The 15,398-nt window shown below is 38.8% G+C and overlaps 2 protein-coding genes across 5 annotated transcripts in view; one reads left to right on the top strand and one right to left on the bottom strand.

Moving 5' to 3' along the window:
• Positions 1-881: 881 nt before the first annotated feature.
• On the top strand, positions 882-9,831 carry mad2l1 (MAD2 mitotic arrest deficient-like 1 (yeast)). The gene is made up of 5 exons (XM_075451734.1): positions 882-1,068; positions 1,951-2,097; positions 4,031-4,151; positions 9,118-9,221; positions 9,348-9,831. The coding sequence occupies exons 1-5, from the start codon at positions 1,005-1,007 to the stop codon at positions 9,518-9,520; spliced, it is 609 nt and encodes a 202-aa protein (XP_075307849.1). The 5' UTR covers positions 882-1,004; the 3' UTR covers positions 9,521-9,831.
• Positions 9,832-9,923: 92 nt separating this feature from the next.
• Positions 9,924-15,398, bottom strand: part of pde5ab (phosphodiesterase 5A, cGMP-specific, b) — a 163,305-nt gene continuing 157,830 nt past the window's right edge. For all 4 annotated transcript variants that reach the window (XM_075451730.1, XM_075451733.1, XM_075451731.1 and 1 more), the window contains 3 exons: positions 14,450-14,524; positions 13,622-13,705; positions 9,924-13,495 (listed from right to left, as the gene is read on the bottom strand). In XM_075451730.1, coding sequence (XP_075307845.1) covers positions 13,376-13,495; positions 13,622-13,705; positions 14,450-14,524 — 279 coding nt within the window. In that variant the 3' untranslated portion in view covers positions 9,924-13,375. The remainder of the gene's footprint in view (positions 13,496-13,621; positions 13,706-14,449; positions 14,525-15,398) is intronic.

Here is a 15,398-nt window from a genome sequence, read left to right as displayed (position 1 = left end):
TTTACAAATCCCAGAACGGTTTAGGCCCAAAATACATCTATGATATGTTCAGAGAATATAAACCCAGCAGAGCTCTTAGATTCAAGGACTCAGGTCAGCTAGTCCAGTCCTGAGTCCAGAATAAACATGGAGAAGCAGCATTTAGCTGTTATGCTGCAAACAAGTGGAACAAACTGCCAGTGTAGATCAAACTTTCACCAAATGTAGACATTTTTAAATCCAGATTAAAAACATTTCTTTTCTCATGTGTCTATGCATGAAATCTGCACGATATCTTTGAACTTATCTCGACTGTTGCTTGTTTTTAAATTAATTTGAATTATTTTATTTGTTTCTCTTTATATTCCTTTATGTATTTTTAATGCTTCTTACACTCCCTGCTGCATTTCTGAGCAAAAGGTTTCTTGTTCTTCTTCTGAATATGTGCTTATAACCATAGAGAGTTTGAGATTCTTGCCAGGGAAGGCAAAAAAAAACAACAAAAAAAACACCCGTCTAACAGACAGTCCTGAGATCTGAGAAACCACACACTGTGAAGCATATATAAAAGTGCATTACAACTCATATGTAGCGCAACATCATGGTCTGATATACTGTCACTCTTTGTGCTTTATGTCGCTCATAAATATTTAGATATTTTTTTCATTATATTATATTTTTTCGAATTAATTTGGGAACACAGTAATTAATTATTTTGACCACCTGGGGGGGGGGGGGGGGGGGGTTGCCCTCCCGCAAACTCCGCCGATGTGAATATCGTAGAAAAGGCATCATACCGAATGTAAAAGGCACAAATTGTTAAATGCTGCCCTCTAGTGCTATACCATTGCAAGTGCATCTTTAAACGTCATCATCAGGGTGCTGGAATCTTTTACGCATGCGTCACAGGGGAGCTGACACATTTCAAACTGGACGGCGGGTAGTTGAAGCCTTCAGATAAAAAAAAAAAACCAAACAAAACACAAAGGTTCATTGTTAAGAATTTTGCCAAGAGTCTAAAGAAGATGACTAGCACTTTGAAAGGAATCACTCTCAAAGGCAGCGCAGAGCTGGTGGCTGAGTTTTTCTGTAAGTATTCATTTTCATTTCTTCTTTCAGTAGCTCATTGTCAACGTTTTCGGCAGGCACACCATGCTAATATGCTATTCGGCCTGCTTTAAGTGGCTTCGGTACATTTAGCATGGCAAGCGAAGCTCTGTGGGGTATGAAAAAGGTAAATACATTATTTGGTTGAAGAGATCTAAATGCAAGGATCGAATAGATGACTTCTTTAACTCTGTTTATTTTGGTACAACTTTTACTTTTGAGATGGAATGATGTTCACAGTTGAGTGCACCGCCCACCACGAGCTGTGCTGGCGACGAAGTTAAGCGTAACCAAAGGAAAAGAGGGAAGAGTTAACTTTATAGTTAAAAAAATATTATGTTACGTATTATTTCAAGTATTACACGTGTCTTCAGAAGATCGCAGCGTTTCGCTAGGGATGTTGGTCACAGTGCGGGAACTTTATATTTTATAAGGAAACATGGCTGCAAGTGTAAAATACCGTTTTATGAAGGAACTTTGGATACTTAACTTAAGTCTACTAGATTAAAACGCTTCGCTAAAAGCTAGACGTCACAATTCTGGGTTTGTTGAAACTTGCAATAAAATGATGACACGTTTGTAACTGAATACTGTTTACCAGACCACATTTAAACTGGAGCTGCACACTAACTTGACACATGTATTTATTTTTTAACTAACACATTGGAGCTCTGAATACATGGTCTGCTCTTTTCGTTATATTGATCTTTGTTTTTCAGATAAATATAGGCATAATACTTTTTTCGAGTTGCTTTCAGAATTCTTTTTGCTGCTTCTTTGTCAGTCTTACTCCTAATTAAGGAGCTAGAGTATTGACAAATGTGTTTGACTTCCATCTTCTCTGCACCTCTCTTTCCTTCCCAGCATTTGGCATTAACAGCATCCTCTACCAGCGGGGCATCTATCCTCCAGAGTCGTTCACCAGAGTCACCCACTATGACATGAGCCTTCAACTCACCACTGACACCAAGCTGAAGAACTACCTGACCAATGTGGTGTCTCAACTCAAAGGTAGACTCTGTGATTATTCTAAAGTCTTGCATTTTAGCCCCTAAAGCTTAATAAAATGCTGCACTGAGAGGCAACACACTGTAGCACAAAATGAAAGTCTACTAATGACTGTTGTTCATCTCTGCTGTTGAAGCTTATGAGTTCTTTAAGACCAGATTTAAACTGGTATGGGATATAGGACATTGTGTTTTTTGGGGGGTTTAGAGCCTTTTTTGTAAATGTTTTTAAAAAATGCTTATTTGTAGATTCCAACACCCCCAGAGTTTGAAAAAATAAAAAAAGAATTTTACTGTGATTCTTTTTTTTATTTTATTTTTTATAGCCAGTTTTTTTTATTTTTAATAAAGGCAGAGCAGACTTCACTCATTTATGACAAGTTACAAAATAATTAAATGGCCTATCAGCACTCAGAATCAAGTTTCCTCTTAAGCATTCTTCTTTTATTGTCTGTATTCCCATTGTCAGAGTGATAACACTCAGCATTTTACCTGACACTAGAAAAAAACTAATTATTGTGTTAGTTAAACCGAAAGTGGACTTTTAAAATGCACATAAACATGTTAATCAGACCAAAACTTTAGCTTCTCAAAACTGGGACATTGGGGATTAAATCCACATATACACTCAACTAGACTCACATGGGCCTAACATGTCCAAATTCCCGATAAAGCTGCTGTCCTTCATATTTTTGTGTTTCTTTTATCAGAATAATAAATGTGTCTGAAAATCTGCGCATTAAGACGATACGTCATCCTGCAGTTGCTTAACGCATTCCCAAACTGTTGGTCTGCTCTAATAAAATTCTGTTTTATTTTTTTTTACAACCACAGCTGACAAAACGGCCATTTGAGTAACTGAAAAAGATTATCTCCAGTGATCTCCAGTAGAGAAAGTTAGAAACAGCATGTTTTCTGATGTCTGAGATGATTAGGTCAATAACTCGGTTTCACCCCAGTTAAAGACACGTTGAGGTGTAAACTGTACATCCATAACATTACATCCCTACATGCACCCTGAGTGACCACTTGTGATCGTGTTTCATTAAAAGACTAGAACCAACAAGACAGATCTGGGGCTGTGGCTCTGTACTCGCAGCTGCCAGGTGGGAGGTTTTTCTGTGAATATGATACATCTTGTGGGTTTTGTTGCTGTTTTTTGTACAAGGTTTTTTATTTTTTTTCTGGAAATGAGAAGTGTGACAAAACGTTCTGATGGTAACTGCTGCTGTCCATCTTTAATTAGATCACCCACCAGGTCTGAACAGCCCCTTATTCACTTTTCTACCTTGCTGGTTACAGATACAAAGTGCATCAATGTTAGACCTAACTTGACTGACTTTAACCTGTTCTGCTAAAAATGAGACTCTGCTTCATTCCATCCAACACGTAGTGCCACTCACCTTGATCTTTGTTACTTTCACGAGGGTGATTGGTAAAGTCAAAGGCAGTAAGCAAAACATTTTCTTTTTTATAATTTTTTTTTTTTTAAATAACCAAACACTCAAGCATCCGTCTCAGTGGAGCAAAGATGAGCTAACGCTGATCCATTAAATGCTTTCCTCTTTCCAATGTTAGAATTGGGTCCTTTTGTAGGGCCCAAATAGAATAATTATCCAAACCTGTTCTTGAGTCTATGAAGCATCCAGAAAGAGGAGTTGATTGCAATTTTCTTTTTTCTTTGCCCAGGGTGGCATCTTCTTATTACAAACCCAAAGATAATGAGTTTAGTGGAGTTTAGTGAAGTTTAGGATAAAGAGAGGGAACTCATGAATTACCAGTTTTGAAAATCACAACTAAATTTAGTGTCAGACAGCAAAACCAACTATTTTCTTTTATGTACAGTTGTGTTTGAGATTAAATTAAATCTAAGTATTTGTTGCACTGAGGGATGGAGGCTATGGCTGTGTTCCATCAGTTTGCTCTTTGTATTGCAGAGTGGCTGTTTGAGTGCACTGTGCAGAAGCTGGTGTTGGTCATCACGTGTCTGGAAACAAACGAGGTGCTGGAGAGATGGCAGTTTGATATTGAGTGTGACAAGTCAGCCAAGGAGATCAGGTCAGTCCCCCTCTTCTCTTCGAGTCCTTTATTATTAAAACAGTTTAATGGGGATTTGTCACATTTGAAGACTAATCATCCATAATTCTGACCTGCATTGTGTGAGTGTAATGATGCTCTAAATTTTTCACCCTGCCAACAAATACCAGGTGCCAAAATAATAAATGTATGCCAATGATAAGTGCTGTGTATGTATTAAAGCCTGTAGAGCAGCTGCTGGGCGCAGCAAAGAGACGGTTTACTAGAGATGACACAAAGGCTCTGAAGCCTGTTTCACTCTATTGAAGCAGACTCGCTCGAAACTGTGACATTTGAGGCTTCATATGCCCCAATGAAACACCAAAAGGGAGGTGAATGATTCAAACCTTTGGCGTTGTTTCATTCATTATAAGGAGATGCAAAATGCTCTGTGTTCCATCCGTGCTTCAAAATATTGGAACATTTTTATGTGTGGACAATGATTCTCAGAATGAAGACTCAGCTGCTTAAAACTGAATTTATTCCTTTTGTGTTGGCACCGGAATCAACAAGACGTGTGAATCGTTTAGAAGTTTGTGGCTGCTATAATTGCAGCTGACCAGCTGGTAGGGGGTCTATCTTGGAGGTTTTGAAGCTTCTAATAATTTTTGGCTATAATCAGGAAGAAGCCTCTAAAGCTTCACAAGGCTTTATCCACCCGTTTCTACGGTTTACAGGAGACTTGATTTGCAGAATCGATCGTATACCATCAGACCTCAATAGAAATGCAGAAGAGTGAAACTATATTTTTGCTCTTTGAAAAAATCCCTCTGAACATTACTCTTTTTTCTACTTGATAATTGTAATATGGCCCTCCTAATGTGTAGAAGGATCTGATGCTCAAATAGGCATAAACGATGTAATCTAAGGTAATATAGCATCACAATTAAGTGAAGATAATGCATTCAAATAGAAACATAGTTCCTCATAATGTGTCACCTTTTTTTCCTCAAAGATCTTCTGTTATTGTTACACAGTTTAACTTTTAAGGTCCAGGGGCCTCCATTGTACAAAGGGTGCGTACGCACAAAATAGTGGCATATGCACTTTTTCACGTCAACGATCAGATGTATCAAAAGGGAAATGACCGTGGAAATGTGCGGTACCTCACGCCAACTTCAGGGCTTGCGTACGCACGTTTCTGCAGCTGTTGATTCTTTGGCGACACCTAAGATGATGTTGGGAAACTGTTATAATAAATAAATGTGAAAACAATTAGTCCTCAGACAGTGATGTGCACATCTGAGATACATGAACAGTTAGTACTGATAAAGAGTGTGTGTTCACTAGACTAGAGAGGATTTGCTGGCACATGATGGCGGCTGGCTCATTGGCCGTTTTGAGGGAAATCCTCCTAGAACTGTGCGCAGAGCTGCGGCCGGCGTTGGAGCGCAACACAGCGAGGAGCCATGCCCTGTGCTCACAGGTGATGTGCACACTGGGGTTCCTAGCAACCGGAGCATTCCAGAGGGAGCTGGCCAGCCGATTGGGACTGTGCCAGTCTACCCTGAGCCGAGCCATGCCAGGGCGTGGGACAGAATGATCCGCATCTCAGCCACGTATATCAAATTCCCACAATGAAGTTGAACAGGCCAACATTAAAGCTCAGTTTTAAGTGAGAGCCGGTTTTGTAATCGGAGCTATCGACTGCACACACATTGCTATAAAAGCGCAATCACATGATGAATTTGTATGTTAACAGGAAACATTTTCATTCGATTGATGTACAGATCATATGTGATGCGTAAATGCAATTAACTAACACTGTGGCAAGGTGCCGTGGTTCAATGCACGATTCATACATTCTGAGTAACAGCATTGTTGGGAACAAACTACAAGGTGGCGCTGTGCGTGATGGTTGGCTTCTTGGTGAAGAACATTATTCCTGTAATTGTCCTAATATTATTCCCCGTGACGTGCATTGAGTATGTGCGCCCCCAATTTCTATCCCGTCTTCACAGCATCAGTCGGTGGTTAAAGTTAGTTTCTTGCTGTTTTTTGCTGGTTAAACTTCGGCTTAAGATCTTTCTAACAAGCCCCTGATCGTCTCTGTGGGCAAATGTTAATAACCCCGTGCGTAAAGTGTGAAATGTCTTAAAGGAGAACTGCGGTATTTTCAACATTAAGCCTCTTTTATGAGTTGTCCGCAATGTTGTAGAACCCCCCTCACCGCTTTTTTGATGTTTACTGCCGTCTCCGGTATTTGCCTAATTTTGATTCATCTCAACCTGCTTCAGAATGGCAAGTCATATGCATGTCCAAAAAGGTCCGTAAAAGCACCATAAACGTCCGTTTTCAAAATCATCAACTCACTGGAGTGGTTACTGGTGTGCACTGGTAATCCATATCAAATTTCGTTGCGAAAAGTTGCTTCTGTCGTGTGTTATTTGGCAGCTCGTTCATGCTCAAACTATTTTCTTAGCGGTGGCGGAGTAATATCAACGAACATCCTGAGAGTACAAAATGTCAAATAAAACACGACAGAAGCAACTTTTCACAACGAAATTTGATATGGATTACCAGTGCACACCAGTAACCACTCCAGTGAGTTGATGATTTTGAAAACGGACGTTTATGGTGCTTTTACGGACCTTTTTGGACATGCACAAGACTTGCCATTCTGAAGCAGGTTGAGAAGAATCAAAATTAGGCAAATACCGGAGACAGCAGTAAAATTCAAAAAAGCGGTGTGGGGGGGGTTCTAAAACATTGCAGACGACTCATAAAAGAGGCTTAATGTTGAAAATACCGCAGTTCTCCTTTAATCAGCCTCACCTTTTCCCCGGCGCACTTCTGCACGTTACTGTATGAACACGTTTGTTGTGAGTTACACAAAAACATCGGCATTTACTTTGGGGATAATCAGTCACCCACATGCGCTCCCACCACGCCAGAGAGAGCAGTGTCACCCATAGTTGCGCGACTCTGTTCAAACAGAGTCGGTCACCCCCCCACCCGCCTGTTTTGGCCACACTTCGGCGGTGGGCAGCCAGTCTCTGCTTCACATCCACCTTAATGTCGGACCACTTCTTCTTCACCTCTGCTTATGTGCGCTTCTCTGACCTCACAGCATTGACAGCCTCGCACAGGCTCTCCCACCCACTCCTCTTGCGTTTGCTGCTTATGCCAGAGGACAGCGTGCCAAAGAACACATTTTTGCGGACCTCCACTTCAGAAAGTAGCACCTCCATCTCGCTTACCGTGAAGTTCTTTCTTCTCCGTCTTACTCATTCTTTTTTCTTTATTTTCTGATCGCGCAGAGGGGAATCGCAGGTGCAGGGCTCATTTAAATATGATTTGCATATTTAAGTAGGGGCGTGGACAGGGAGGAGTCGGGTGCTCCGGCATGTGCGCTCAATTCCGCGTTGATTGGGATGTACAAACAAAATGTGCTTGGATTGATACGTGCGCACAGATTCATACATCCGGATATTTTTGTACGTTGGAGGGCATTTGGGTTTGAGCGTACGCCATGTTTCAGTGGGAAATCCACGCAAGTCTTTGTACATGAGGCCCCTGGTGTTTTTGCTTGATATGTGCCTTCTGGCTTTGTGACGTGTTGCATTTTTCTGCTGGAAGTAGTTCTAAAGAAGAAGTTAAAATGTGGCCATGAGTGGACGCACATGATCGCCAGCAGTATTTGGGCAAACAGACTGTAGCATTCAAATATTGACCCATTGGTCTAAAATGTACCAGGAAAGCAGCAGCTTGGATTGACACAGGCAGGTTGCCTCTATGGATTAATTCTGTTTGTGCCACATCCTTCCATTTATCAGGCCGACTGCTTTGTCTTCAGCTTCATTACCACATGCATACACACACACACACACACACACACGCACGCACGCACAGGAGTTTATGATGACTCAGTTCCACAAACCCTGTTGTGTCTCCACATACCACTTAAAATGTGTTTTAATTTGCTGTTGAATATGCTACCTAAAGTCCTCTCTGTCCTCCTGTTTAATGTTTAAAGGAGAATAAGTGATGTAAAGGGAGATTTACCAACACATTGGCTTTGCTTTTTGGGTGAGACTTATTGGCAAGAAAAATAAACACCAGCCCTCTTATGCTAACAGTTTTGTTTAGTGGGTGTTTGTCAGATAGACTCTTACCTGCAGGACCAAATTCACTTAAATTTGGTTTAGGTTTTTCATAATTAAAAGCATTTTAATAAGGTTCTTAATTACAAAATAAGCTTTGAGGTTTTTACTCTTATTCCTATAGCTGGAAGCCTATAATTATTTACTGACTGATTGTTAATTCCAGTGCTGTGATTTGTCTTGAGCGAACGCTCATTTCTTCATATTCCGAGCAGCTAGACTTTGTTGTGGACATTTTTGTCCACTTTGGGTGTACTTTCTCCTATAATTTCACTTTTGAAACGGTGATACTCATCATATTTGGTCCAGTTGTGCATTTTTTAATATTTTTTTTTAATTTCAAACACACATCATATACAATGCAATTTTATCATTGTGTAGAAAAAAAACTCCTTAATTTCTGAAAAGGGACATTTTTGTCCCCTCTTAAAACGACCTAAAAACATCATATATTAATATTTTTTTCCACTTTTTTCATAAATCTTTTATTCCACTTCAGTTCTGATCATAACTACCGAGTTTTCAATTATTTAAAAAAAATTAACCCTTTAAATACCAGTAGGTGAGGTAAACACCAATATCTGTTAAAACACACACCAAAACTGCTATATTTTCAATGTATGAGAGCATTGATTTTCAAGCTAATTAGAATTGTACAAACTGTGCATACACTGTATTTCCATTTATGTTTTAGTAAATCACTGCTGCCCTTTCACATTCTGCTAGTAAAATATAAAGAAATGAGGAGTGGCTCAAAACCTCCACAGTACTGTGTGTACAGAACTATCTTTTCACAGTTTAACTGTTAAATATGTGTTTTAATTGAGTTGTCACATGTTCTTCAGTGCTCCCAGAGAGAAGTCCATTAAAACCATCCAGGATGAGATCCGCTCTGTCATCAGACAGGTAACAGCCACAGTAACTTTCCTGCCGCTGCTGGAGACACCATGTGAGTAACTTCACTGTTTCTCTTTGTACTGACCCTTTTCTACTAATGGTAGTTGCTAGTTTCAGTTCTGGATTTATATCAACTGACTGTTAAATAATCAGTTCTGATCTTCCCTCTCCCCTGCAGGTGCGTTTGACCTGCTGGTCTATACAGACAAGGACCTGGTGGTTCCAGAGAAGTGGGAGGAGTCTGGGCCACAGATCATCGACCAGTCAGAGGAAGTGCGTTTGCGCTCCTTTACCACCTCCATCCACAAAGTGAACAGCATGGTGGCATACAAGAGGACCGACTCAGCTTAAGCCTCCAAACAACACGAGCTGTAGATAGCACCAACCAGTAGATTTATCAGTGCCCTGTCCCTACCTCACTGCCTGTACACAGAGGATCTCTTCCCTGAACTTCACTTCATCTAATTTTTCAAAGAATGATTTGAAGAATTTCTGCTCTGTCTACACTGATGTAAATATTTCTCATAACCATTTGTCTGTTAGGAACAACTGTCTTTTCTTTACTGTCCCTGTTTCTGAAGTTTCCAGCCTCTGTTTTAGAGCATAGTTGTTTATATGTGCAACTTTTAAAAATTATACGAAATAAATTCCTTTTGCTTTTCCCTAGTAGTATTTTCTTATGCTTTAGTGCTTTTTTTTTTTTTTTTACCAGAAGGTGGCAGTATAACATACAACTTACATGGACTGAACACTTGGCACAATACAGAACTGAAGACAGAAAAAAGGAGAATTCTTTTAGCAGGCAAACTTTTTACTTTGCTCACTGTGTATAATGGTGTGGACAGATGCAGATGAGCAACACCTCCTTCATAACGGTACCGTATCAGTACATTACATTTCATTACCTGCAGAACTTCATACTGACCCTCTCGTGTATGTGCAAACAAACACTCTGAGACCAAAGCAGTAAGGACATACAAGTTTTTAAAAGCACAAAGATCAGGCCACAGGCACATGTACAGTCTTGCAGGCTTAAAGGTAAAAAACACAACTGCAGATGATATCGATAAGCTCTCTGAGAATTTACAAAAGTGCTGTCATTAAGATGGGTTTGCTGTGCCTGTTTGTTGCTCGAAGGTGGCATCTGTGCATACAAGCACTTCAGTTTGGAAGCGAGTGTGACCCAACTGATTGTAACATTGAACAGCCTCTATTATGATAAACATTTATCTTCTATTATTAACTTTGAGGTTGAATAAGAATTTAGGATGTGCATGTTAACACAGGTAGAATTCAGTGTTTTAGTTGACATGCACAAACATTGTCTCATTGTTCTGCAGTAGCAGCCATATGTTGCTTAATGCTGGGTAGATTCACATCATCATCTGGGATGACTACGTTTTTTCCTGCTGTTTTTGGATTGTAACCCTGGTTATGAATAAGTAATCATTCATCAGAGTTTGAACTTGTTAAACTTAAACTTAATCCTGGTCAAGTGAGACAATTTATGTACCAAAATCCCCCTATTAGCTAACCTCTGAGAACTCATATTTTCTACTACACTATCGGGTTTGAACCAGTGGACACCAATGCAGCAGCTGCTACAGTCACAAGAAAAAGTAAGAAATAACTCCTCCATCTGGTCCTTACCAGATCTTAAATGAGGTAAACACTAAGCCAACATACAGAAGCATTTAACTTGAAGTAATCATTTTCTGTATGATAAATACATTTTTTTTTGGTTTAATCAAAATCACACCTGGAGCACAAAATTAGTTCACACACCTGTGCCAACATTTTTTGTTAGTCTACACATGAGCAGAGGGGCATATTTAGTTATTCTGCCTTCTGACTTTTCATACTAATGACCTAAAGGTGTATTCGGTGTTCTTCTCTAAGAGTAGCCGTCCTCCAATTTGCATCAGATTTCTTCCTACAGAATGTGATGACAAAATTCTCCTCTGATGAAAAATATGCATCCTGTATAGTTTTTGTGTTTCTTTAAAGATAGATAGCGTTTTTTTGAGTGGCAAGCTGTGCATTATTTAATCTGAGTTTTCATAGGTGTCACAGTTTCTACAAAGAAAGGAGCCTCCCCTTTAACATTTTTGTCTTCCAACAGTATAACAAGCCAGTTTGCTGCTGTAACATAGACAGGAGTGATGGGATCTCTCCTGCATAAACTGTTTGTATCCAGAATGGCAAAGCATAGCAATTATCTCACTTTCACTATGCTGCGTTAGTTGAATTGTTCATCAGTTCATTTTCATGCTGACAGAGGCTTTAGTGGTTACAGGTTTATTCCAGAAACTGAGAAAACCCTCCAAGTTCAACGTTTGTGGGCAAAAATATTTGTTCAGCTCTCTTCACGTGGTTTTTAAAAGAAGTTAGACACGATGGATTTAAACTTGTCCTTGTTTTTTCTTGAGTGTAGTGTAGCACTGTTGTCAATTCGCTGCCTTCATTATTTACATTGTTGTCTATATAAGATAGGTTAGATTTTTTTTTTTAAATTGCCCATGTGTCCCATTTGGTTTTTGGTTCTTAAGTTTGTTTAGTGTTTTCTGTAATACACCTCTGGTTGGGACTTGTTGACTGAGTCTCATTGCTGTTGGTAAATTATAAGTAATTGGTTGATTTGGGTGTGTGAACTCCTTTTTGAGCTTTAAAGTGTGAACTGGATAAATTGGGGGGGGGGGGGGTTTATGGGTGTAGAGTGAATTTGTCCTATTTATCACAACAAGGCATTAGAAACATGTAGACCCTATTCCATTTGAAACACACAGGTCTAGTCCTTTGGCTCTAAGCTTTAAGATGTAACACACTGTTCAAATTTCTTCCAACAGAGTTGTTTCTAAGAAAGGCCTTTCATAAAAAAAAAAGCATAGATGGAATTGTTTTTTAGTATGAAACTACATTTCCTATAAGAATCATTTGCTCTTGACAAAAGGATGCCTTTACAATATAGAAATTCTAATAAATATATAAAACTAAAATAAATAGTTAAGACGGAGTGAAAAATGTATAAAAGAGTTTACCTATGTGGTGTGTGTGTGCTGTGAAACAAAGACATCTAACAAGCTTATCTGGTAATTGTGACACAATGTAAAGTATATAGTTCATACAACATCTTGATCCCACTGGAGAGGTGCTCATTTCTGAGGATCTATGTCAAACCAGCTCTCTGTGTGACAGTGTAGGGTCAAGATGAAAGTCAATGCCAAATGCCAATAAAAATAACCATGGTAATATAGCTTAGTGATTACATTGCTATTATCTATGGTAAGTGACAGAAAGAACAGGAAGACACATCTTGAAAACTAACGAAAATGTACTCGACCTCGGAAGCACATTGTATACAGTATACAAAACATTACTTCCTGCTTGTTATAGGAGTTGGCTCAACTGAGCTAAAAAAAAAAAAGCTTCAAAGGCTTATCTAAGGACATTCTAATTTTAATTATTTTGTTGTAGCTCTTTTCTTATATCAATAATGATACTAATGACATCTTGGAATATAGCAAAAATGTTATCACAAAGTCTGGGTGCTCTGCTAACAGACGGCTAAATGATTGTTCTGAAATATATATATATTTTTAAATCCATGCTAGTGGCACTGCAGTATGGTTTGCAATGTAGGGAAGTCCATCTGTAGTCAAGTCAAACGTGACTAATGCGTCTTCCATTAAATGTGCACATTCATAGTTCCCAGAGAATGAGCAGTACTGAGTTTACTGACCAAAGGCTTGTAAAATTATCGTCCCATTTCCTCTCTTTTTGTTTGTGTTTAATGCTAACAGGCAAATTTGACCGTACTAACATGCTAAAAAAATATGGTGAACATAGGAACTAGTATACAACATCTCTATTGTAAATGAAACATTAGCATGTTAGCATTGTCCTTGTGAATATGCTTTTTGCTAACATTTAGCTTTGTGCAACTAATAGCATGACCGTATTCCTAGATCTGTGAAAATAACTTGTTATGTGAGTACCACACAGAGTAAGGATAAACAAAATGGTAGGTTTCCTTTTCAAAGTAGGAAATTACTTTTCTAAGACACTCTCAGTGTAGATAGGATGTTATCCATCCATTTCCATTTCCATATCCATATCATGCTAATGTCATGAAATTCTTATAAAATCAGCTTAGACTAGGAGAATCCTGAAAATTTAAGCTGGTTGAAAGCCAAACTGGTGCTGGGATCACACCAGGCCATTGACCAGCCCCTTCTCACAGTCCTTAGCCAAGCGATTCCAATGCTGTCGGTTTTTCTGGCATCCTTCCAGCAGTGGGGAGCAATACTCTGACATGCCAGCCAAAGTCTGTAAAAGTAGTAACAGAGGCAGTTCAGCAAGTGGGAAACAACAGAATGAACTCAAAGCAGATGACCTTTCCCCATCTATTCATCAGGTTCACTTGTTTAGAGGGAATAGTAGTGGCTCAATTACCTCATATAACTGAATGCAAATGGAATCGATGAATGACACCTGCATACTGGGTATCTTATCTCTTTTCTCACGGTTCATCAGGTCCTAAAACCAAAGGCATAAAAGAGTGACTATAACCAAATAACAAAAGACAAGAACAGATTTGTCAGAATATAAAGTTACTTATTACTTACTTATCACTAACTGATATAACTGCCTATCTCATAATGTGTGACCAACAGATTATTTGGAAGTCTGAAAATGACAGGTGATACCAATAAACAGAATTGCAGCAGTTTTCTGGAAAATTTATCCCTGAATCATTGTTTTCTGAGAATGTGAATATTAAATCAAAGTTAAAAGGCCAATACAAGCTGTACTATGTATAATAAACTTTATTTTCTATATTTTGGTTATTATTCAGGAGATACACATTCTAATATACAATTTCTCATACCATGCAATGAGGATATTCTTTGTATTATTTTAATACTTTTTAATTAAATACTGGACCATTTTTTTGGCAATGTTATACAGATTATATTTGATAATTTAAAACAGACTTTCATTTAATACTGAAAGTAATTAAAAAGCTTGAAATAATACAAAGACTATCCTCATTGTATGGTATGAGAAATTCTTAAGAACCTGGAAATGTCTCAGTTTTGATTGAAGAACATACCTGAATTCTGTCGTGCTTTGAACCAAAAAATGTGTATATTAAAAACCAAATGGCACAAATTAGATCCCTGAGACACACAACAACTCAAATTGTACTTCCAACAAGATAATCCATATAGAGAACCCATTTAATGTCAAACAACCCCTGGAATGATACACAGTACTTACAATAGGCTCAATGTTCAGCTCTCGCCTCTCCTTGTCCCCCTGTTCAAAGAACTCAGTAGCCACTAGCTCTGCAATCTGCATCAGAAAGAAGAGGTCAGCAAATCTTTATCATATCTTTAAACTCAGGCATGCACTAGATAAAAAAATTATGGGTGTTTATCGCACAAGAAAGACGAACAGCACCACAAAAAAAGGTCAAATTTAACATTAAAAATTGCATCTCAGGTGGGTGTCTGATACCAAACTTAAGCAACAACAGAAGCTGCAGAGGAATAAATACATTTTTCTTTCTTTCTTTTTTAATCTGGAGACAAGAAAATGCTTCTGCCAGAGTCAACACTGACTCTTGATTAAAACTGAGGACATGACTGGGAAAAAACATGAAGGATTCAGCATAAATATAAAAAGGTTTGTGCAGACTTAGTCATAGTAAGTTAACTGTCTCTGTCTGTTTACAGGGATATGAATGCAATCTGACTGCAGCCTAAGGCTCTAATCAGCATCACTCTGTGTGTATGTGTTGAAACCTGCATCTCTTGAAAGGCTTGGTAATCAAGCCTCAGCGATGTGAAGCTGCAGGGGAACTCAGCTTGAGAAGGAGCTTATTATAGCTGACTAAATGAAGCATCTTTATTTACTCAATCTTGTGTCAGTGAAAGCAACAAATCTCTTTATGTCCACATAGCACAATAAGTTAGTGCTGGCAGTGGTTAGGGAGTGGTTTGCTTAACTAAACTTCAAACAAGACCTACTATTCAGGGTTACAGGGGGCCTGGAGGCTATCCCTGCTACCATCAGAACAAATTTAGCCCAAATGGGCAGCAAATTAAGGGGGTGTGCCACAACCCCTGCCACCCATTGACAAAACGAAGATAAACAAAAACTTGTGCAACTGTATTTGGGTTTTAAATACTTAGCCAATTTAGAAGTATTTGGCATTGTATCTACT

Source organism: Odontesthes bonariensis, chromosome 19 (assembly GCF_027942865.1).
Source record: "Odontesthes bonariensis isolate fOdoBon6 chromosome 19, fOdoBon6.hap1, whole genome shotgun sequence".
Taxonomy (NCBI): domain Eukaryota; kingdom Metazoa; phylum Chordata; class Actinopteri; order Atheriniformes; family Atherinopsidae; genus Odontesthes; species Odontesthes bonariensis.
This window is presented reverse-complemented; position numbering and strand designations above follow the sequence as displayed.

Coding starts and splice junctions, on each gene's coding strand:
- mad2l1 (XM_075451734.1), top strand. CDS start 1,005: ATGACTAGCACTTTGAAAGGAATCACTCTCAAAGGCAGCGCAGAGCTG. Junction 2,098..4,030: donor TGTGGTGTCTCAACTCAAAG/GTAGACTCTGTG, acceptor TTTGTATTGCAG/AGTGGCTGTTTGAGTGCACT. Junction 9,222..9,347: donor GCCGCTGCTGGAGACACCAT/GTGAGTAACTTC, acceptor TCTCCCCTGCAG/GTGCGTTTGACCTGCTGGTC.